At 36.5% G+C, this 24,439-nt stretch overlaps 1 protein-coding gene across 1 annotated transcript; it reads left to right on the top strand.

Annotated features, from left to right (window-relative positions):
- The first annotated feature begins 612 nt into the window (after positions 1-612).
- On the top strand, positions 613-23,916 carry LOC121418378 (digestive organ expansion factor homolog). Its single transcript, XM_041612215.1, has 19 exons — positions 613-797; positions 2,076-2,136; positions 3,215-3,317; positions 3,847-4,206; positions 4,693-4,784; positions 6,049-6,144; positions 6,474-6,593; positions 7,677-7,762; positions 8,522-8,584; positions 9,255-9,448; positions 11,315-11,471; positions 12,358-12,454; positions 13,854-13,939; positions 15,267-15,349; positions 15,886-15,962; positions 18,385-18,456; positions 19,485-19,609; positions 21,872-21,970; positions 23,293-23,916. The coding sequence occupies exons 1-19, from the start codon at positions 676-678 to the stop codon at positions 23,537-23,539; spliced, it is 2,340 nt and encodes a 779-aa protein (XP_041468149.1). The 5' UTR covers positions 613-675; the 3' UTR covers positions 23,540-23,916.
- The last annotated feature ends 523 nt before the right edge of the window (positions 23,917-24,439 follow it).

The raw sequence follows: 24,439 nt of genomic DNA on the forward strand, positions 1-24,439 counted from the left end.
TGCACTCATTAAGGGTATAAAAGACACTGATTTTTTTTAAGGGTGGTTAATTGAAAGACTGGTCAATGGTCAATCACGGTGCCGTATTTAGGGAATTTTTTTTAAAGACTTGCCAAATGTGTTAAGGGTATGTTTTACCCCCAAGCTTTTTCCCCTGGGTCATATTCTGGCGACAACTTGTTGGGCCAAAATGTGCAAATAAAGCCCCTGAAAGGACGTGTTAAGGGGATTATTTTGCACACAGAGACAAACTCATTTAAGGGGTGTTCGGAAAAAAAATGGCCACGCATGTGTACAGCCATGGGCGGAAATCAGGGGGGACGTGTCCCCCCTACTTAAAATTAGTAGGGGATCATATCAAATGTTTTTTCCTTTGGGGGGGGCTTAATTTTCAAATTCATTTTCATCGAAATGGCCTTAAATTTGGGATGATAACCTTTTTTTTGCTTGTCAAATTTTGCAATCCCCTTATCCCCCTACCTTTGAGTTTTTGGAGAGATTTCCGCCCCTGTGTACAGCAATACATTTGACTCCTCCCCCGATATATTGACATCTCTATGTCGGGCTCTCTGTGTGCATCGTAATTTTTTCCTTATTTGTTTTGAAACTTCGAAGCTATCATAGTTTTCTTAAAAACGTGTGTGTTGAAGGAAAAAGCGAAAATTATATCGAAGCATGGCCCGATCAAAAAGGAGATTTCGAGGAGGTGGGACTGGTCAGAAGAAAAAGAGAAGGAAAATAAGTCTAGAGAAGCTCAGCAAATTGAACAAGGAGCGCATTGAACGAGAAAAAATGCGGTAAGTTAAGAAAAATGTCGTCCCAGCCAGTCGCGGCCGACTTTTTCTCTCACTGTCACACACTATTACAGTCCCATTGCCTGTATTTCGTGCACGGTGCAGTCAGTGTAACTAGTCTGGAGGCTTCTGGAGAGTAATTAGTAAAACTGAAGACGAGAGTCTACTTCTGTACGTAGGCTTACTCTCTATTAGTCAGGAGGCTTCTAGACTAACGTATGTACGATTTGCATGTTGTTGTCACGTCAAGCGAAAGACAGACAATGAAATCAAGATGGCGACAGCATTCACTTCAGTCAGAGTCATAATAAACACTGGCGATTTTTCCCGTCTTTTCAATGTTTTTTTAATGAATTCTTGTTTAAAAATGAAATCAATATCGTAGAAATGTGGGAAATGAAGTTGTATCCCCAGGACCCATTACATGATTAGGGCTAGATCCTTTTAGAAGGAAAGTATAAATCTCGGGGGCCAAAGTTTGAGGTTTTTTGGCGATGCGTGTACATGTAGATGAATTGAATGCATTCAAATCCCTGGCTTCGTTGAGATGAGAGTAAGCATATGTTAGTAAATGATTTTTACTCTTTAGAAGCCTCCTGAGTCCTGGCTACTCTCCATGAAGCCTGGAATGGGTTACCATTGCCCCCTAAACATTAAATACCGTAGGTTTTTCCCACGGTGAAACAAGACTTGCTAAGTAAATCACATATTTTACATATCGTTTTGTGCCCAAACTAACGTAAATGGGCCAAACAATATTTACCCCCTTAATATTTGATAACGTTGCATATATTTATTCAAAAAATAGTAGTAAATTTGAAAAATAATTAAGAGCACAAGCGTTTACTTACCCAGTCTGTTTACGTCACCATCTTGCCATCTTTGTTATCGATACCACACACGTGTATTGCTGTATAGCTGCCAACTTAGATTTAAAAAGTACTTGCATCGGCCGATAAATATCATGAATTGTAAAATACTTGAATCGGTAAATAAAATATCAAGATTGCTTTCTGAGTGTGAGTGCCTCTACTAGTCTAATGCTGTTTTTTTTTCGGGGGAATGTGGACACTATTGTCTGTTACACTTTTCTGTTTTGACCTCATTGGTACTAGAATTGAAGGAGATAGACCTAAGACAGTATCAATCATGTTTGGTCATGAAAACAAACAAGCGATGGTCACAGCCAAATGCAAAAGACCCCATTTGGCCAGGCACTGAAACTTCAATTAATCAAAGAGTCTTCATTTTCTGATGTCTTTTTGTTTCTTTTTCATCTAGATATGCAAAGAAAGAGGAAACAAAAGAATACAAGACTTCTGGACCGTCCACAGCATCAGAGGTAATTATCATTTAAAATATGTTGATCAGGTCCAGTGAAAGAGTTATTCACTTTTGAAGAAGAAATAAATAATTGTGGAAAAATAATAATTATGAATAAAAATCCAGGGCTACTTTATCAGTTCACCTTCCAAACTTTGCTACATTGTATTACAGTTTACATTTGACCCTATTGAAATTTCAGGGGCTCTTTTCTTCCCGATTGGGGGGTTAGATATTTGGTGTGATATTTTTCTTGCTCCTATACACTGTAGGTATAAAGAAACAAAGTAGATTTATGATCGATTATTGAAATTTGTGTGATGGATGGAGACATCTAAATGAACTACATTGGCTACCTGTTTCTGATAGAATACATTATCAAATACTTGTTCAAACCTATAAGTCTCTGTCAACCATACTATCTTCTTACATTTCTTCATTATTTCAGCAACAAAGATCTACATACTCTCTTTGTTCTACTGCTGCTCGTTCCTATGTAATTCCAAAGTCCAGAAAACAGGCCGTTTTCAACTCCTTTCAATCTCGTGCCCCCCGTCTTTGGAACAAACTCCCTCCATCTCTTCGAAACCTCTCTTCTCTTAACTGCTTCAAAGAGCATCTCAAAACACACTTATATAACCATAAACCTTAACTTATGCAATCAATAGCGCTTTGTATCCTCTGGAAAAAGCGCTATATAAATCCAATTATTATTATTATTTTTATACCAGTACTACATTAAAACACTAATGATGAGACAAAAATAGAAACATCAATATCAATTTTTAAAAATGGAAACATTCTCTGCAAGCTAAAATTGCAGTTGCTTTATTGATATTTACAACACTAAACTTTGCTGAATGTTTTGTGAAAAGGCAAACTAATTATACTTCTGAAACGTCAAGCACTTCAAACTCCAAACTTCAAAGATGTTTTGACACGTTAGAACTTTCATATTTGGTTCAAAATGCAATGTATTGGAAAATTTGGTTGCATCAGATTGTGCAGGATGCTGTGTTGGCTTAAGGTAAAGGTATATTTCTTATTTCCGCTTAACATTTGCATTGTAAAATGTGATTGTACCTTGTCTCTTGCAGGAATTGTCTTCTTCTGATGAGGAAGATCAGCAAACGATGACCCCTTATCAAGAGCTGCTTGCTAATTTGGGTGCTGATGTGGCGGAGGACGATGATCTGTCGGGTATGACATAAATACTGAGAGGGGTACTTCAGGCTGAAGATAATATTAACAGAGAAAAATGAAACTACCAAATTGATGAAAATTTCATCAAAATCTGATAAAGAAGGATGTATTGAACGTTGAAAGTTCTGCAATGTTTTGTGAAAACAGTGTTTGATATTTCAATCTAATGCTGATACATTGAATTGTGTAATGCAGGCTAAACTGCCAGGAGCATTTCACTTGTAAATCAGAAAAAAGTACCAATAATAATACTTTTACGTATTTTTGCTAGAAACCTGTAGCAGTTTGCATTGAGTTTTAAAGCTTGTTCATGTTTTGAAGCAATTGTAGATATGACATGCTGTTGAAAATACCATGTAACCTCTGAACCATGTACCCTGATATCACAACAGACATATGAGACTTAAAAAGAAAAAAGTCGTGAAATGCTGCGGTGCAAGGCCTTCAAGTAGAGATATATCAGACAAAAATTTAGCTATATAGCTTTAATATAGCATATTGTGCAAATATGTTTATCACTTTTCAGATGAGGAGGATTCTGAAAGTGAAATTGAAGGTGAGGAAGGAACCATTGGTGAAGATGGTGTCAATGATGATGAGGTTGTTGATGACAGCGACATCGAAGATGATGATAGCAACATCGACATCGAGGATGAAGAGGACAATGATGAAGAAATTGGGGAAGTTCAAGCAGGAGAGAATGGATTATCAGGTGGAGAAGGAGATGGTGACAGCAATGGAAGAGATGAAGGAGAAGAGGAGGAGGTGGAGGTAGAGATAGAAGACTTAGCGGAACTTGCATCATCGAGTGAATTAGATGATGATGATGATGATGATGATGGCAGTGACGATGGAAAAGACGACAATCAAGGACAAGTACACAAAGGTATCTAAGCATATTAATGTCATCAACCACTAATTTTATAAAGATGCTTAGGTTCACATATCTAGAGACGTTATTGTTATCATTGCAATCTTCTTTGGCCCCATTTAATTGCAACACTTAATATGAAGCCGAGTTACATGTGAAGATAGGAAATCTAATTTTCGTCTTAGATGAAATGAGGGATGGGAATCGGGCTATACATATACATGTAGTTCTGTCACCTCAATGTTGGGCTGTGTAGTTGAAAATTGTTGATCCAGTTAATATTCACTTGGTCTACTCTGCAAACAGTTGATCTGCTTTACATGGACTAAACCCGTTTTGTCTATAATAAATGGTTCTTTTGTCATTTGGTCTTTAGCATTTGCAGTCTAAGTTTTACTAGAAGAATATGTAAAGTTGAGAAAGTCAATTTGAATGATCATAACTTCCTTGTATTTAGTTGCAAGTATTGATTATGCAAGCCATGTTTCTTTGATATTTCAGATCCATTCTATAAAAGGATCAACTATGAACTCAGTGAAGATGTCATCAGCAAGTTTGGTAAAGGGAGGCCATGTAACATATTTGAAGAAAAGGTATCTGGCAGCTGAAATAAATACATTCTCATGCAAACTCACAATCAAAACATTTTCATTTGATCTTCTTCACATCATTTCTTTTTTGGAGCATACACATTCATATAATTGGAATAGCCTCGTTCACTTTGGGGGAAATTTTGAAAATTGCTTTTAACAGGACCATGCTGTAGGGACAGTGATTTTCCGTTTCAAAAAATGGCCTTTTCCGTTTCAGAAAATCTCAAATTCCGTTTCAGCATGTCAGAAAACGGAAATTCCGTTTCCCCATAGACTTTGTACACACGGAAAAGTGACAATTCCGTTTACACATTGAATAGCAAAATCACAGCGAGTACACTCGCACTTTCCAAAATTTGTATCTGCTACTGTACCGACAACACAATAAAATCCGTTCTAATCGGATCTATGCGGGTGCATTTAATAATTTTTTGATCACATTTAGCATGCATACATCCTCACCTTTCACATAATTAGCATTATTTTGCAGTGAAATTAAATTTCATCGATAATTTTGGGGTTTTTTGGACATCGTTATCGTCCGAGAACGACTTTCGCCAATCCGCCATCTTGGATTTTAAGACCACGATATCGTGCTGTTACATCTTCAAACGTAGAGGGCAGCAACACACGACCGTGCAGTTGAGCGATATGAAGCTCAAGCAACCTGGCCGGCCGGGTACGGCCGTGGGGTACAATCGAGTGTGCTGATGTCGCGAGCAGTTACGATGTGTGAATTGTCATGATTGTAGCGAAGTGAGATCGTGTTTTCTGGGGTTTTGTGGCCATTTAATACTCTCATTTTGTTGTTATTTTGGAGTAATTTCTGTTGCTATTCTGTGTATTTTGAGGGAAAATACGTTTTCCGTGATTTTCCGTTTGAAATGCCACTTTCCGTTTCAAAAGGCCTTTTCCGTGAATTCCGTCCGTTTTCCGCGATCGCGGAAAATCACTGTCGCTAATGCTGAAAAACAGTCAATACGAACATGTTATCCTGTATAAAGATATTTAAGTGAATGAATGAATGAATGAATAAATAAACATATCAATCAGTCAATCAGTGAATGAATAAATAAATGATACTAAAAATAAGCTGAATCTTGTCATTTTTATTTGCAATGAAATCTTTGTTAAACATCGGCCAGATTGGTTTATAAGATTGTAGGTCATTGTATTGCTATACATAAGCCTTTCTTAGCTCTTTTAAAATAAGTTAGATATTTGTGCATGATATTTCGTTATATTGATTTGTTTCCTTTTTTAGTGGCCACGCTTGGGTAAACTCTCTTGTTCTTGTTTCGATGATGTATCTCGAGATGAAATGCAGATATGCAAGGAGACTGACTTCAAGTCTCTCCATGTAAGTGAATGCCTTCTTGTTGAGTACAATGCTCTAGGGTTTAGGATATTAGAAATTTTATAGGAAATTCACTGTGATGCTGATTGGGGTAATTACAGCAGAATTTTTCAAGAAAATTGCTGGTGGTGGTTTGATGGAAAGCTATGAAAGAAAATGAGAGTTATTAATTTTTATAGTTTTAATTTGTGATGTCATGTTTAAGAATATATGTCTTGTATTATAAATTCCATAAAATCCTTTCCCAAAAACATTTCCAATGTGTTTTTTTTGTCAGATTGTGTCATTTATTTTATGATTTTTATTGTAATTTCAATCTTTGACAACCCTAGGTCCCCAAACGAGTTTCTAGTTCTTGGAAAGAAGCCAATAAGGATTACATTGAAGCAGGCTCGGAGGCTAATCTATCGCGTCTCCAACAAGAACTCTTCTCCATTATGAATTCTTATAAGGTACTGTTCAGTGTTCAACATTGTTCCAGTTTGCCTGTCATGATGGAAGTGTCTCACCCCTTTTCAAAAGGGAAAGTGCTTGCTTAGATAAATTATTGTGATGATGATGATGGTGCTGATTGGAATGACGATGATGATGGTGCTGATTGTGATGACGATGATGGCAGTGATGATGATAATTATGATGACAGTGATGATTATCATGATGAAAATGATGATGGTGATGATGATGATGTTGGTAGTGGTGATGACTGTGGTTGCGGTATTGCTGATGCTGCTTATGATGATTATGGTGGTGCTGATTGTGATGATGATGACGATGATGGCGGTGATGATGATAATTATGATGATGATGACAGTGATGATGAAGATGATTATCAGGATGAAAATGATGATGGTAATGGTAATGATGATGATGTTGGTAGTGGTGATGACTGTGGTTGCGGTATTGCTGATGCTGCTTATGATTATGGTGTTGCTGATTGTGGTAATAGTCATACTGATAATGATAAAAATGATGACAGTAGCATTGAAAGCGATGATGAAGACGGGACCAGGATGATAATGATTATCATCAGGTTTATGATAGAAGTGATGAAGAAAGGTGGTTGTGGTCATAAGGAAAGCTAATCTTTTCAATATTAGCACATTAAATGGTAAAAAAATATAAAAACATTTCATAATAAATTTTTTAACATATTTATGATAATATTTGAATAGTTCTTAAAGGGATAGTCCAGGCTGGAGATATTTGTATCTCAATAGATAAAATTCACAAAGCAAAATGCTGAAAATGTGATCAAAATCGAGTAACAAATAACGACGTTATTGAATTTGAAAGATTTGCATTATTCCGGTGAAACAGTTCTAGGCATGTCTTAATGAATATTCATTAGGTGGGCTGATGATACTCATGACCATGTGCATATAACTGTTTTATAGAATATTGGTAAATTTTAAAATTCAATAACTTGGTTACTTGTTATCCAATTTTGATGAAATTTTCAGCATTTTGCTCTGCGAATTTTAATCTATTTTCAGCCCAGACCATCCCTTTAAACCCTTCATGTCATTTCATAACAGGATCTTGTTTATCCTGAGAGGAACTATCAGAATGAAGAGGAGATTAGGCTGGTGTATTGTCTCCATGTACTCAGTTACATTGTCAAGTATGTATTTTATCAGTTTTTGTACCTTTTGTTTTCTTCAGTAATTTTCATTGAGTTCCCTCTTTCTATCTGTATGTTCGACTCTTCTGTCTATTTTTGTTGTCTCTTATCTTTTTATATTTGCAATTCCCCCATTCTTGTAATTTATCTCCTCAGTTAATGATGATAATAATGATAATAATACTACTACTGCTATTACTATTGCTACTAATAATAGCAATGATAATAATAATAATAATAATAATAACAGTAATAATGATAATGATTATAATAATAATAACAATCATGATAATAATAATGATAACAGTAATGATAATGATAAAAATAATAATAACAATAATAATAATAGTGGTAATATGAACATTTGAAACACGGTATCCATGATAAGATACTCATGGTGCATTTAAGAAAAGAAGAAATAAAATGGACAGCTAATTATAGAGAGGGAAGAATTATATTTACTTCAAAGCTTGTGTGAACAACCAGGTTTGCAGTGAATTTTTGAAAGTGGTAAGACAAGAAATATTGCAGATGTAGAGAAGTTTAATCCATAGGAATGGCCCAGCATATTGAAACGATCATTCCTCTGTGAATTACCGGTATTAGTTATTCTCAAGATTTCTTACCATTTATTTAGCAGATCATTTTCATATTTGAAAAGTCCATCTAATGAAACCAATTCACCATGTACTTGAAACCAAATACATGTATATTCAAATGGAATCCTTTATATTTTCTTCTACCAAAAAATGATTTTAGATCAAGGAATGTTGTCCTGAAACACAACCAGATGTTGACAGCTAATCCAGATCTTGATACAGAGTAAGTATAAGACAGCCCCCCCACCTCTTTTTTAATAGAAGATAATCTTACCCTATCACCACTAGTGTACCTAGACTGTCCCCTCGGGTTAATAGTATGCAGTGCTTAGAAACATTGTAATAAGTGCTATATAAATGTAGCATATTATTATGACTATTATTACATACCTATTGGATGTCAGTTTTCATGATGTGTGGATGATTATTTGCTGATCCTAGACTTTCAAAAAAGCATTGAAGATGCCTGTATCAGAGACGTTTTTGGGGAAAAAGCAAAATCTGTGTGTCATTGAGAAATTCTTTGGCAAAGCCTTAGCCTCGGTTAACTTTCAGACCAGGAATTGGGAGATAATGACTTTTCCATAAGGCAATTTTCAGTGGCATTGAATAATGTGTGCTGGCGGGTGTTACATAAAGCTGTTCGTAAGTTAAGAGCGACCTTAAGAACAACTGGTGATCCTTGTGGTAAATAGTATATTGAATTGGCAATGCTTCAGCTCGTAAGAAAGGTTCACCAGTCGTTCTTAAAGTCGCTCTTACGAACAGCTTTATGAAACTGCCTCCTGGTTATTAATCTTGTTCTATTCTGGGTGATGCATATGAAAATGGTGTCGAATTCCTCATGAAAATAAAGGATAATCTGCATTTAAACTGTTTGTCATTCGTACCAGGTCCATGAGGGATCGGGGTCTGACCAGACCACGGGTCCTGATCCTGGTCCCGTTCAGAAGCTCGGCCCTGGAGGTCATCAAGACCATGGCCAAGATCCTGGTCCCAACGAACCAGAGCATGAGCCACCGCAAGAGGTTCTTTGATGAATACGGATTAGCCGAAGAGCGAAGGCCGTCCAAGTTTCCCAAACCAGGTTAGAGAAGATAGGGGGTGTCTAGGGAGTGTCTGGGTTGGAATCTTGGAAGTTCTAGAGAATAATCAACTTTTGTCTATGTCGAACCCCCATTTTACTCCATTTTTACTTCCCTTCAAGAACTGCTCAAGCCATGATGATTTGAGTGCCTCACAATCATCCAAATCAATGACCTATAAGATTTTATGAAGAGCTAATTCATATGGGATCGGATATACATATTTTATCGAAATGCCAAACTGTGATACCGGGGGAGTGTTTCATCAACATTTTCATCCAACAAGTTGTCAGATCTGACATCTTTCTATGATGTTGATTGCCTGAGAGGTACTGTTACTATGGTAACTGTCGGATAAAATGGTACTTGTCGGATAAAACGTCTGACAAGTCGTTGCCAGAAGTGGCATGAATGCAACTTGTTTCTGAGGGGGCACAGTCGCTGGAAAAAAAATAGTTGATGTCATGTATCTTAGGGTACAATATTTGTTCTAGTACTTCATACTTTTGTATGTATTTGGTTTATTTATGTTTGCTGTGAGAGACAACAGATTCTAGATACTATTTAGGGAATATTGGATGGCCTTTTGTAGGATGCAAAGAAATATTGTATGAGCTGAAGAACAATATTTCTACACATCCCACGAAAATTGGTCGTCCATTATTATTATTATTATTTAGATACTCCCACAAAGTTAAACATAAAGTAATGAAGGAAAAAAAATAAATTGTAAATCATGAGCATGGCACCGGAGTATTGTCATTTATAAAAAAAAAAAGAAATCTCTGTAATGAAGTAAAGATGATTCGCAATGCAATTTCATTGTGACGTAACAATAGCTTCATGTGCACAATCATTTATTAACCAATGATAACTTTGTGGGCGGGGCAAAATATATATATCATTCAATATTGGATGGTTTTCATAAGCATGCACGTTAAAAATCAGTTATAATATTTTGTTTCTTTGAAACAACCTAGCAAGATGTCAACAAATATCTGCGCCTCTAAAACCCTACATCTTAATAATAATCTAGATTAGCATGATGTAGACTACAACACCATGTGATGTGATGAGCACAATAATAATATATCTTGACTTCAGAGTGCCTTTCAGAGTGCCTTTATTAAGTACCAATTGTATTAGCGCAAATGTTTCATACCTGAACAGTACATGATGCTTTACAATGTATTCAGTACTTTCACACACATGACAGATGTGTTCTCATTGTTATTTTTGCTCATGTCATGCCCAAGCACACATGCCCACAAATGATTTTCCAATAATGTTCCACAATTCCTCACTATGAGAAAAATCACATATACAGTGGTCTATTTAACAGAGGCCTGTGTCATTTGCGAATTGCTTACCGGTACTTATGATAGGTAAGTGTTAAAGCTAAATGAAAGTAGTTGCAGTAAAACACTAATTTCATGAGAAAGTCTGTGAAACAAACATTATTACGACATCATCGTGGATCTAGATCTGGTACAGTTATATAAACTGAACTTTGTGAAATCATAAAATTTAAACTGAAAAACGATCACACTGAAGATTGCCAACACAAATAGACAGATGTGGGACAGTGTGTATTATTATTGCTGGAATAAAGACGCGACGGAAGTGCCCGAATCCGCGCTTATTTTGCTTATTTCTAAGCAATTACATAATTTCTTCCAGAATCCTTTGGCACATATTTTTTTATACAAACAGACACTTGGGTGGTCATTATATTGGATTCTGTAAAATGTCATTTTGAGATCGTTACCACAACTGGTATTTATCTTTAAACAATGTGCACACCAAGCAGTGATTGTGAATGGCCTTTGCAAAATTGTTATTGATTGCATGTCCTGTTTCACAAACAGAGGATTGGGAAGCTTTGTTCAAAGGAAACTATGACGATCACTTCAGAATGGGCGTAACCATCACAAGGAAGAGTTTCAAACTATACTCCACCTTCTACTCGGCCGATATCATCATCGCTTCTCCATTGGGACTCCGGACAGTCATCGGGGCTAAAGGGTGAGTGGGTGGAGAAATTAGTAGTAACACTGTTTGAAACTGCAATTTTATTTCCTTGTGACGTAATTTGTCAAACTGGAGGGTATCAGTGCTAATTATTATGGTATTAACATTGTGTTATTGATACTGCATAATAGATAAGAAGATGGATATAAATTAGACATCTCACACATTTGTTTACAGCAAGCTACTGACATTGTGATTGTTCAACAAACAGTCTTAATTGCAGGAGTGGTCATTGGTGTAGACGAGTTCAGCAGTAATTGTGGATCATTGTGATCCGTGTCTCTCACTTCTAAAACCAATAGTTGTGGGTTTGAATCCAAGCCATGGTATAATTCGGCAAAATAATTATAAAGTATTATACACAGCGCGTGACACTTGCACCGGACCGACAGTCCGAGACTGGTAAAAATCACTGTCGGGGCCAGTCACTTGTTGCATGAAAAGAACAAGTAAATTCTTGCCTACTAGGATGTGATAAAAAGGGTGAATTATCAAGTTTTCACGTAGAGTCATTTCACATATTTCTTCACCGATTTCACTACAACAGGCTGGCAATCGTTACATTGAGGCAAGTTTTAAAAAATACTATTTTTTTGTCAAAATATACTTTTTTTCTGTATAAGAATACTTTTTTGTTTGTAGAAGGTTGGCAGGTCTGATATATGTATATGCTTTGCTTACTTAGGCTACTGATTCTCGGGCTTACAGCTTTTTGAGGAATTACTTCATTTATATTTATATAAATATGAGCACCTTGAGCACCGAACTAAGGTGGATATTTGTAAAATACAAATCCACTTTTTTGTTATTATTGATAAGATAAACTTGACTTCTTTTATCATTTGTTTGTTGATCTCTTCTCTTTGCCATGTATTCCCAGAGAGAACCATCACGAATATGACTTCCTGTCGTCTATCGAGCTGCTGGTCATGGACCAAACAGACGTCTTCCTTATGCAGAACTGGGAACACATCACGGTAGGCTAAGCCATTTCCTGATTGGTTGAATCAAAATGTTTGGGTTGTGTATTGCCAACTTGCCTCCAGGGCCCTGTTGCATAAAAGTTACTATTATGGTATCTTTCATGGAGTCCATGTTTTATGCAACAGGGTCCTTTTAATAAAACCTGGGGGCCGTTTCATAAGCTGTTTGTAAGTAAAGAGCGACTTAAAAAAGAAATACTGGTGAACCTTTCTTACGTGCTAAACCATTGCCAATGAAAATATCATTTAAAGGGGAATCCAGCCTTGGCCATAAAATGTTGTTTTGGGAAGGAGAAAAATAAATTGAACAGAATGGTGAAAGTTTGAAAGAAATTGTACAAGCAATAAGAAAGTTATAGCTGCTTGAAAATTGTGATCACTAATACTATGTAGATTTCAAATTGGCAACTGGGTAAGTAAATTATGACAAGGGACAAGGACAACTTTCCCATAGGCCATGTACTTTATTATCAGGGATTTGTGGTTTTCTCCTAAGTACCCATTCCCCTGGGGCAGTAATCTTAATATAACCCATGTAGTATATTGTTTTATGTCCTCATGAAAGAAAAATATCATTTGAAATAAAACTTTTGGGAAAAATGACATTTTAGCCGTAATATGTATTGGAGTACATGGAAGAGTAGTCATTGCCTTACATCACTATGACATCCCATATGTGGCCAATTTGAAATCTCCATGGGTATAGTGACTACCAATATTTACAACTTTTAAAAATTCATATCTTTCTTTTTGTTTGTCCAATATTGTTAAAACTTTCACCTATCAACTTGTCTGATTTTTTTTCCTTATAAAAACAAGGTTTTATTTGGGTTGGATTCCCCTTTAATTTGTTTGTTTCGGGATTTACATACATACTTTTCATGACAGCATCTAAAACTACATGAGTGAAAGACATGCAAAAGTATGAACGCCAATTATAAAGAAATAGTGCACCATTCACAAAAAAAAACATATATATACAGACATAATATCAACAAAGGAAAGAAAACTACAAGGTACCAACTCCTCCCCCTCGCTTCTTTAACATGAAGGTGAAACAATGTTTCATTGTGAAGAGAAAAAATAGAGAAGAAGAGAGAAAAAGAAAAAAAAAAGAGTGGCAAGAAATGCAGAGAGAAAAGAGGTGATCAGAATGTGGAGATTACCCCGGAGAGAAAGGGAGGCAGCGGGAGGGGGGGCAAGACATAGCACTACCTAGATGATCAGCAGCGCAGAGGCGTAATGTCATAGGCTAGTGATATTAATGCGATTGGAATCGTTTTTTCTGAACCCAGCTCAGTTCAGCAGCCTTTTCACGCTCTCAACACCAACAATGAACATGGTACTTGAAATCACCCAGTGTGATATTTGATCTTTTATCATCCTCCTGCAGCACATCATGGATCACTTACATCTTCAGCCCAAGGATTCTCACGATGTAGACTTCTCAAGAGTTAGAATGTGGGCCCTCAACAAATGGTAGGTATTATACAACGGTGACATGGATCCTGATCATATGATTGGCTAAAATCCATGGTGGCCCTGAAGAGACCAAATCGCAAATATTGGCGACAAAATTCACGACGTCACTAATTCCTTCGTGAAATTCGTGTCTATATTCATGATGTTGCCAAATTCGTCCTGAATTTGGCAACAGCGTGAATTTTGTTGCGAATTATTCACAATGCCAAGTTCGTCTTGAATTTGTTTTGCGTGCTTGGGCGGTACATGCATATGGTGCTCTTGCCAAGACTTTTAACCATGCATTCTGTGAAAATTGTAGGTTTTAACTTCAAATTATGATCCTTTTGTTCAAAGAGGAATAAGTATGTATTTTTTTTAGATCTAGAATCATATAGATTAAACATTTAATAGAATCCAATGGTTTTTTACATCTACTAGTACTCATGATGCAACAATGCATCATCGTGAATATTGTCGCAAATTTCACGATAGAATTGGCGACGTTGTGAATTTTGTCGTCAATATTCGCGATTTGGTCTATTTGCGATGTCCTTTCAGGGCAACCATAGAAATCTATCACATGACCAATCATTTATTTTAGCCAACAGAAAAATGTGCTAATGCCTGGTTCCATTGACTGGTCATAGATTTGAACCTTATACTATACGATTTGCAGTAGGTCCACTAGACCATTACATTTGTACATTCAACAGGTTGGATGAAGCACTTAATTTTTCCCTTTTTCCCCTTGATTTCCAGTCTGAACTGTCAAGACAATTTTCTGTCACCAGTATGAGGTATCATGGAGTTCTTCATGAAACAAATAATGATTTTCACTGGCAAATTTTCTCTGTGCCAATCAGATGCAAGGATTTTGGTAGCTTATAACAATAGTCTGAAAATCATTCATGAAATCCTCCCCACATACATTTCTCCAGCTTCGTAAATTTTGATTTAATTGTTCCAATATTTGAATTCATGGAGTCACTTGATGAAAGCGAATAGAAAATTTCACTTTGCTGTTAACTGTTTGATGTGATGTAGTATATAACCATTGTTTGTCGATTTAAAACACATTTCCTCAAAACACACCTCTTCTTGTTGTAATTTATTCAATATTATTAAGTATTAATTGTATGTGATTGTGATCGATTTCTACGATTACATGTACCTTTATATGATTTAATTTTTGTTATGAAATGAAATGTATGTCTTCGCTAATTTGTTTTATGATTTTATGTTATTCCTTTGTAAAGCGTTTAGAAATAATCATTAAAAGCACTATATAAGTGCAACATATTATTATCATAATTATTATTAAATTTACTTTTCTCTTTAACAGGAACAAGTACTACAGGCAAACTCTGATTTTCAGCAACATCAATACACCTGAAATCAATGCACTTGCCAGCAAACACTGCTCAAATATCCTTTTCCACAAGCAAAAGACATTGATTTATAGTTTCAAATAATAGAAGTCGTTGACATCTAGTAGTTACACTGTATTGATATATAACTCTTACTTATATATTAATGTAAATTTTACCCCTCTTTTAATATGTTTGTCTTTCTCTTCTTCAATGTGCCATTAGTATCTTCTTGTGATGGATGCTGTTGCATTACAAATGTCCATAATATTGTTTTTATCATTGTTATTATCATCATCACCATTATCATCAACATCATCACCATCATCGTCATCACCACCATCATCACCATCATCATCATCACCACCATAATCATCATCATCATCACCATCATCATCATCACCATCATCACCATCATCATCACTACCACCATCATCGTCATCATCATCACCATCATCATCATCATCACACCATCATCAACATCATCACCATCATCATCTTCATTATCACTTTCACTATCATCATCGTCATCATCATCATCATTGTTCTAACAGGTGCACAAATTATTATTTCCCTTAACATGTATGGTATCACATATGGCAGGACGTGTGTTGGTAAACAATGTGCCTTCCCTCGGGAGCATTGGTCAAGTGGCTGTCCAGTTACCTCAGGTTAGTTATGTTTTAATATATAAAATCTAGGAACTGGGGGTGTTTTCAATAATAATAGTCGGTTCATGTTTAGCGCATAATACATTATGAATAATGTCTCTATGCGCTTCCAAAGGACTTGGATATTATTACCCTGGCTGTAGCTCAAGCAGCCTTTCCAGCGCTCGGCATTTCAAGGAATGAATTCCTGCCAGGTACCCACTCACCTCACCTCGTTTGACTGCAGTAAAATGTGGATAAATTTCTCGCTGAAGGAAACTACGCCATGGCTGGGATTTGAACCCACAACCCTCTGTTTTAAGGTCTGGAGACCAATCCACTGGGCCCCAAAGCTGAGATTTAGGAATGACTTATTGAGCATTGCAAGAAACTTACATTCGATTAAAAATCAAACAAGTCCCAAAATTTAAGCACAAATCTTACGATGTAACGTAAATTTATAAACCCCTCAAAAAAAGTTCTGCAACTCAAGTTTAAGTGCTAATAAATTTCTTAGTGAGCCATCATCATACGTAAAAGTTGTACCATTGGAAAGTATGATTATTCTCCTTTACAATCATGTGTCATTTGTAATGCTAGTGTTATCATAAAATACACAGACATGATAATACGCAGCAATTTAGAAATGAAATGTTGCAAAATGCGTCGTTTCCAATAGCAAATTTCCAATTGTTTCGAGGATGGACCGAGTGTATTCACTGTCACCTGCATGGTGGAAATTCTATAGAAATGGAGACTCTTGTTAGAAACCAATGCACTTTGCAACATTTCACTTCTGACTTTTCTCAATGTTCATGGTGACTGCATATTCCATGATTACATAATCACAGCAAATGGCATGTCATTGTAAAGAGGAATAATTCAGCTTTCCAATAATACCAGTTTCATCTTTTATACTTCATTAACCAAACAGATATCATCCCCCAAAACTGAGTTGCAAAACTTTTTTTGAGGGGTTTAGTTTATATATGGTTCAGTTGTAAATTAACTTGATCGCAATGCCCAGGTGCACTTTATTTTCGTACTTTAGCTTGATTTGCAGTTGAGCGTAAGTTGTAATTCCCCGATAGAAGCCTTTTTTTAATTCCCATTTGTGCGGGTGTAAAACAAATTGCTACCTTGGTAAAATCTGGGGAACGTTTCATGGAAGCACTTGTCAGACATTATCTGACAAGTAATGTTTTATCGGACTGTCACCATAGTAACATACAGTGCTTCTCAGCCAATTAGAATCAAGGAAAGATGTCAAATCTGACAACTTGTTGGACAAAAATGTTGATGAAACACTCCCAGGATGCTAAGGTCATGCTAAACTGACGTGCGCTATTTTGTATTAATCAACGAGTTGCACATATAAGTATGACTGTTAGTCACTCTTAAATCATTGGGAAACACAACCAGGTTCTTTCAAATCTGATAATTTTGCATGCAGTGTTCTGTGTTGTCATGAAAATGACACTACCTCAGTATCAAGTTCGATAAAAAAAGGGGACAAGAATAAAACTGCATATTAGTGTATACATGGGGTATTAGCTGTAAGATTTTTTTTCTATTTTCCCCGTACAATGCTGCATACCTGTATTCTTGTACAATTGATAAAAGAAATGAAATATTTGCCCTGTAAATGATCTGGCCATTGCGATACCTGTGAGCTGAAAGAAACAACCATGTCTCGAATATCAAAGCAGTCCATATACAGGGGCTGCGGAACTGGTTTCAAAGTGGGGGGGCTGACCATGCAAAAAATCACAATCCTATGGTCATTTTTACGTTTTTGTACATGGTTTTTGAAAACCACCCCTGCTTCCGTGGCCCCTGATATATATCTTTTAAACCGAGTAAAGAGCCTTTTAAACATCTTTATTCCAAAGAGATCTAGACCTATACCCTTTATACACAGGATTTTCTTAGCCCCGGACTATCGCTAACCCCGTACTATTTTTTTTCCTTTTCACACATGTCAAATTGTTATTGCTAACCCCGGATAAGGAATGCTTGCTTTTCACACACAAAACTTGCACGAAACTCCGAAATAGAAAGAGCTATGGTTAGGTCAGATCTACATCTAAATCTACTCGAAAGTTAGTCATACTAGCGTCCCCAAAGGTAAACATAGGCTAATTTCTAATGTTAGCCAAATTCACCTTATTTTGCGAGCAACTTCAATAAGGCTTGAATTGATCCATCTGTCAAACATGTCATAATCCCTTTAGATTCTTTCCAATAATGTTCTTATCCTTGAACAATACTGGGGATAGAGCAAGCCGGAGTCATGTAAATGCGCTAGTTGTCTAAAATGTTCGATTAAAACACGCTGACATTTATGGTAGCCGCAATCAGCACTGGGAGCAATCAAATGGGGATTTTGGCCAAATTGAATTATGAAGTAACGAATGTTATATATTCGTTATTCATTTTCCAGGTTTTCCACAAGTTAGAATGCGACAGCTACGCTTCATCACATGAGAAGAGATTCCAATTCTTCATCTCAAAGGTACGTACATCGAGTCTTGAGTGTATGTATAAATAGAAGGCCATAAGTTTGAATGTGTCTTAAATCAATCACGTCCCAGATCTACATTGGAAGAAATATATGATATTCACATTCAGCTCAATCTGCCTACAATATTTGCCTGTATTATGAAGTCAGGTTTAACTTAGACCTTGGTTTAATTCTGTGCTTAAATTATGGGGAGCCAAAATCTAAAAAATTCTGCTTACATTGTTCATTTCTTATATTTACTATTTTGTTCCCTTTGCTTTCATAATGAAGAAGGTTTTCCGGTTATCATTCTGAGACAGTTATAAATGATTTGAGTGTCATAAGAGTTGATAAATTGAACATGTACTAATAGAGATTTGTACCCCAATTAGCTCTCCATAGTTATACTACAACTTAAAGAGAAATGCCAGTAGTTGCATGATTTCATGAGAAAGTCTGTAAAACCAGGCTTAATTGTCAGAATATCATTGAGGATCTAGATCTGGTACAGTTACATAAACTAAACTTTGTGAAATCTTAAAATCTACGCTGAAAAACATTCACACTGAAGATCACCAACACAGATAGGCACACGTGGGACAGTGTATTATTGTTGCTGGAATAAAGACCCGACGGAAGTGACCGAATCCGCGCTTATTTTGCTTATTTCTCAGGAATTACACAATTTCTCCCAGAATCCTTTGGCACATATTTTGTAAAAAGTCATTTTGAAATCGTTACCAAAACTGGAATTTATCTTTAAAACCAGGTGGGTGTTTCATAAAGCTGTTTGTAAGTTAAGAGCGACCTAAAGAATGACTGGTGATCCTTTTTTGCGAAAATGCGAAGGGAAAATTCATCGACGATGGTTACGCAAGTAAGAAAGGTTCACCAGTCGTTCTTAAAGTCCTTCTTAACTTACGAACAGCTTTATGAAGTAGCCCTTAGGGTTTAATTTAACTCGAGTTCTTAATCGGCTCCATTGTGTTCTATTTTGAAACCTAACAAGATTCGTGAAATATTCATTCTTCATTTTGCAGATCCTTCCCCAATACCGAGAATCTCTGATGTCGGGGACCATGATCTACATTCCCTCCTACTTTGACTTTGTTCGTGTGAGAAACTACTTCCGCAAACAGGAGATCAACTTTGCACAAATTTGCGAGTGAGTACGCTGAGCTTGACTGTAGATAAATCCTAAAGCCCTAGGGTGGTGAAGGAGATTAATGTTTGTTTTGAGGAGGGATAACAGGATATTAAAGCCAGGCCTCTACAAAAAATTTTTTTGTCACTTGCCCTGTTGGGCAAGTGATGAAAAAATTTGCTTGCCCGATAGAAAAAACTGCTTGCCCAATTTTTTAAATAATTTTTTCATTATGACGGCACTACTCTTATTTTTATTAAGGTATACTAAATAACAATTGAGAATCATGTCCAGTATAAAAGAACACACATTGAAAAGGATATTTTCAGCAACGTAGCCTGAGTCTTTACGTTTATTTTGGAGAAAAAAATCAATATTTTATGACTATTTAAGGTTAAAAAAAAAACCTAAAATTTCATATTTTGCATCTTAAAATCCATGAAATGGCTACCTGCGTAACATATTTCCTTAGAATTGCTTTCACTTACCGTAGTTGGAAACTATAAAGAAAGCCAGTGAAAAATGTTCAGCTCTTTATTGACTCGGAAAAAATTATTTTATCATCAAAAGTGGAGTGGCTAAAATTTCACATTTTGCATCTTTAAATCCATGAAATGATCATTTATTTTCCATATTTCCTTGATTAAAAAAAAAATCATTTGGAAACCATCAAGTCTTTTCTTCATCATTTTATGATGTTCCACTCGGTCAATAATTTTATCTACATGTTTTTACATGCTACTTTTGTTTTCTATTTTGAGGAATACCTGTTCACTTATTAATGAATTATTATTAACATTGTTTAATATTGTATGATTTTAAGTAATTTTTTTCACTATGCTTAGAATCTTGGGTGTGTGTCTGTGTGTGTGCGTGTGTTTGTGTGTGACTTTGAGTTGAACTTTGATATAAATGAATTCAATATCTAATTTCTACTTCGCCTATTCCAGTACAATAACCTGTACTCGGCCATGTAATAAAGGCCCACATACCCTAACTTTTCCTGAAGTTCTTTGAAAACGCAGACTTCTACGAAAATTGCATTTCTCTATGGGGGAGTCTAAATTTGGTGAGAATGTATTCATTAATAACTTAAATATACATGACAATGAAGAAATCATCAAACTTTATTGGAAGTTTTGAATAATATACCCGAAATGTAAACTCTGTCTGAAACAGAAAATCACCATCATTGAGGCCTTTACTGAGCGAATTGTCCCCCAGAGCTCTGGCAGAGAAACAGAGCTCAGACTGGCTAGCTAGTATGCGCACGTGTGTGAGCCTCCCGCCGGCCTTGTAAAATAGATGAAGCTTTGTTTGATGATTTATTGTCTGATATTTACCTCATCCCCTCAAAAAGGGAAACAAATGAATTTTAAATTATAATTAACAAATACGGCAAGTTATTTTGGATGTTTAATAGGCCGTTTTGAAAAGCAAAGCCGAATGACATGACAACTCACCAATGCGAGGTTACTAGACTCTGTGATTTATTTCCTGTGTAATTCTAATTATTTCATCACAGAATTGTGATATCGGAAGGGGGAAAATGTGCATTAGAAATTGCACATGGTGGTAGTCATAACGGACCCCTATACTACATTCAACTGTTTCCCGGCCATTGCGTTGATTTTTTTCATACCTGGTACCATGTATGGAAATACGTGGTACAGAAAAAATAACGCAATTTCGGAATTTGAAACTGCGCTACTCGCTATTTTTTAAGGCTGATTCATGATTTTGAGTGTGGATTTTGGATGATTTTTGGATGATTTATGGAAGAACGAGGTACGGTACAGAAAAAAAAGACGCAACAACCACTTGCCCGATCGGGCAATTGACTTTGAGAGGTGCTTGCCCGCACGTCATTTTCACTTGCCCCGGGCATGCAGAAGGTTACTTTATATGCATTACTATGCCTCTACCCACTGTAGATGGTTGCTAAAGGCATGTTTTCTGGTCGTCCGTACTTCTGTCGCTCTGTCCTATTATTTTGCGCGTTGTTGTACAATCAAATAGAGAAGAAAAAAAATGAGTGGGTAACATCATTGGATCCCTCATTTGTACACTGACCAAGATGTATGCATAACTCTTTTGTAAATTTAAGAGAAACTTCTGAATTGAATATCTTTCTTATTTCGAAGACTTTGATGAACTTGTCAGCATTTAACTTGTTTGATTTTCCTCTTTTTATCAAAATAAACTTTTGAGTTTATATTTTAAAATCATACTTATTTTACATCTTTATGTGTTATAACTTTTATTTCATATCTTTAAACTCAGATACACCAGTCAGGCTAACATGTCCAGGGCGAGACATTATATGAGGGAAGGAACACGTCATACTCTAATCGTAACTGAGAGGCTCCATTTCTTCAGAAGGTATATATCAACTGCGTGGGAAAGGAGTAAATGTTCTCTGTTCAATATTGAGTTCTAAATTTAAGCAGCAACATGAATCATGATTGAAAACACGTTACAAACCGCGGATATAATCAGATAATCAGAAACAAAGGATATGTTTAATGTCCGTCATTCCCTTTCGTAAAAGTAAACATCTTTCAGATGGTGATTCAGAGGAAAATTTTATCGCCTTAAAAGATGCGATTTGAAAACATGATCAGCTCAGATTTTACGACCTTCAGCATCGCGAAGACAACAAAATGCAATATTGTGGAGCATTGTGGCCCAGCGGATAATTCTTCTGACTTTGAAACAGAGGGTTGTGGGTTCGATACAAGCCATGGCGTAATGTCCTTCAGCAAGAAATTTATCCACATTGTGCTGCACTCAACCCAGGTGAGGTGAATGGGTACCCAAGAGGATTAATTCCTTGAATGCTCTGAACGCTGAAAGGCAGCTCGAGCTAAAGCCGGGGTAATAACGATAATAACATCAGAAGAGAATATTTCTAGATTGATGGCGTTTTACAAATGCCTAAATTTTCTCTCGCAGTGGAAGCCTACACAAACGTGCCAGAATTAACCTTTTTTTTTGTGACTGGTCAAACTGCAGTAAGCTGCGCTAATAAGAGTGAGAAGCTTAAAGATGATCGTACAATCAGCTTTATATTATCAACACTGAATCATGCACCCATGATCGTGTTTGTGTATTGTAATTGCGTTTTTAATCATGATTCATGTTGCTGTTTAAATTTGAAAATCAACATTGAACACAGCCTTAGTTACTATCTTGGGAAATGTTTTGGAATAAAAGATAAATGACAGTAGCAGTAAACAACGATTTTATTAGAAAGTCTGTAAAATCAGTGTTAAGTGTCACCATATCATCTTAGATCTCGATCTTGTGGTTACATAAGCTAAAATTTGTGAAATCATTGAATCTAAGCTGAAAATCGATCCCATTGAAGATCACCTAGACAGAAATGTACATGTAGGACAGTGTATTTATTGATTGGAAAAAGACCCAACCAACAGCTAAAACCAGGGAAATTAGCACATTATCATGTTAAGCTGTGCCCGCATCAAGAATAGTTTTTGGAACTGAAGTGGCTACCCTGGGTAAAATGTGAAGTCATTTTTGTTCTTATTCATTTATTTATTTTTTACAGGATTTAGCACAAGAAAGGATCAAAATGCATAAATTAATTTAAGAGCAGCTTTATGAAGCACCCAACCATTGACCTTAGAATGAATTCTCATGGAGTCCACAGAATAATTACTCTCTCTATTTACCCTTAACAGGTTCAAGTACCATGGGATACACCACATCATATTCTACCAGCTTCCCACCTACCCCCACTACTACAGTGAGCTGTGCAACATGCTGGAGACACCAACAACAGAGGGCGCTATGAAGGAGCACACCTGCAGTGTACTATACACCAAGTACGACGCCCTACGGTTGGGTCCTGTGGTTGGACTGAAGCGAAATACTCAGATGTTGAACTCCGAGAAGAATGTCCACATGTTTGTCTCTGAAGACGTCTGAATGTTTAGGGATAGACCAGAGAACAGAAGGTGCGATATAAGGATATACCTGCTATGCTCTGCTCTGACTATGTATGTTGGTCTTTGGATGGAGCCAAGCTGCTGGTTGGTATCAAAGGCAACATCGAACTTGGAGAAGAGTGTCCACATCTTAGTGGCAAGAGATGCTAGTGGTTGGAATCAAAGGCAGTACTGAACTTGGAGGATAGTTTCTACATCGTAGTGTCAAGAGGTGCTGGTGGTTGGTATCAAAGGCAATAATTAACTTGGAGAACAGTGTCTACATCTTAGTGTCAAGAGATGCTAGTAATTGGTATCAAAGGCAGCACTTTACTTTGAGAAGAGTATCCGCATCTTTGTGTCAAGAGATAAAGGCAACACTGGTTGCCGTCAAAGGCAACACTGGAATTGGAGAAGAGTGTCTGCGTCAGAGGATCAACAGATGCCAGTGGTTGGAATTAAAGGCAACACTGGACTTGGAGAAGACTGTTAGCATCTCAGTGTCAAGAGATGATACTGGTTAGTGTCAAAGGCAACACTGAACTTGGAGAAGACTGTTTGCATCTCAGTGTCAAGAGAAGCCAGTATTTGGTAATCAAAGGCAACACTGAACTTGGAGAAGACTGTTTGCATCTCAGTGTCAAGAGACGCCAGTAGTTGGTAATCAAAGGCAACACTGAACTTGAAGAAGAGTATCCGCATCTTTGTGTCAAGAGATACCACTGGTTGGCATCAAAGACAACACTGAACTTGGAGAAGAGTGTTAGCATCTTATTGTCAAGAGATACCACTGGTTAGTGTCAAAGGCAACACAGAACTTGGAGAAGAATGTTAGCATCTTAGTGTCAAGAAACGCCACTGGTTAGTGTCAAAGACAACACTGAACATGGAGGAGAGTGGG

The sequence above is a fragment of the Lytechinus variegatus genome, chromosome 7 (assembly GCF_018143015.1).
Source record: "Lytechinus variegatus isolate NC3 chromosome 7, Lvar_3.0, whole genome shotgun sequence".
Classification (NCBI taxonomy): Eukaryota; Metazoa; Echinodermata; class Echinoidea; order Temnopleuroida; family Toxopneustidae; genus Lytechinus; species Lytechinus variegatus.

Excerpts from the sequence above, each read along its gene's own strand:
- LOC121418378 (XM_041612215.1), top strand. The coding sequence starts at position 676 with ATGGCCCGATCAAAAAGGAGATTTCGAGGAGGTGGGACTGGTCAGAAG. Across the intron at positions 798-2,075 it reads ATTGAACGAGAAAAAATGCG|ATATGCAAAGAAAGAGGAAA; the intron begins GTAAGTTAAGAA and ends TTTTTCATCTAG. Across the intron at positions 13,940-15,266 it reads ATGTGGGCCCTCAACAAATG|GAACAAGTACTACAGGCAAA; the intron begins GTAGGTATTATA and ends TCTCTTTAACAG.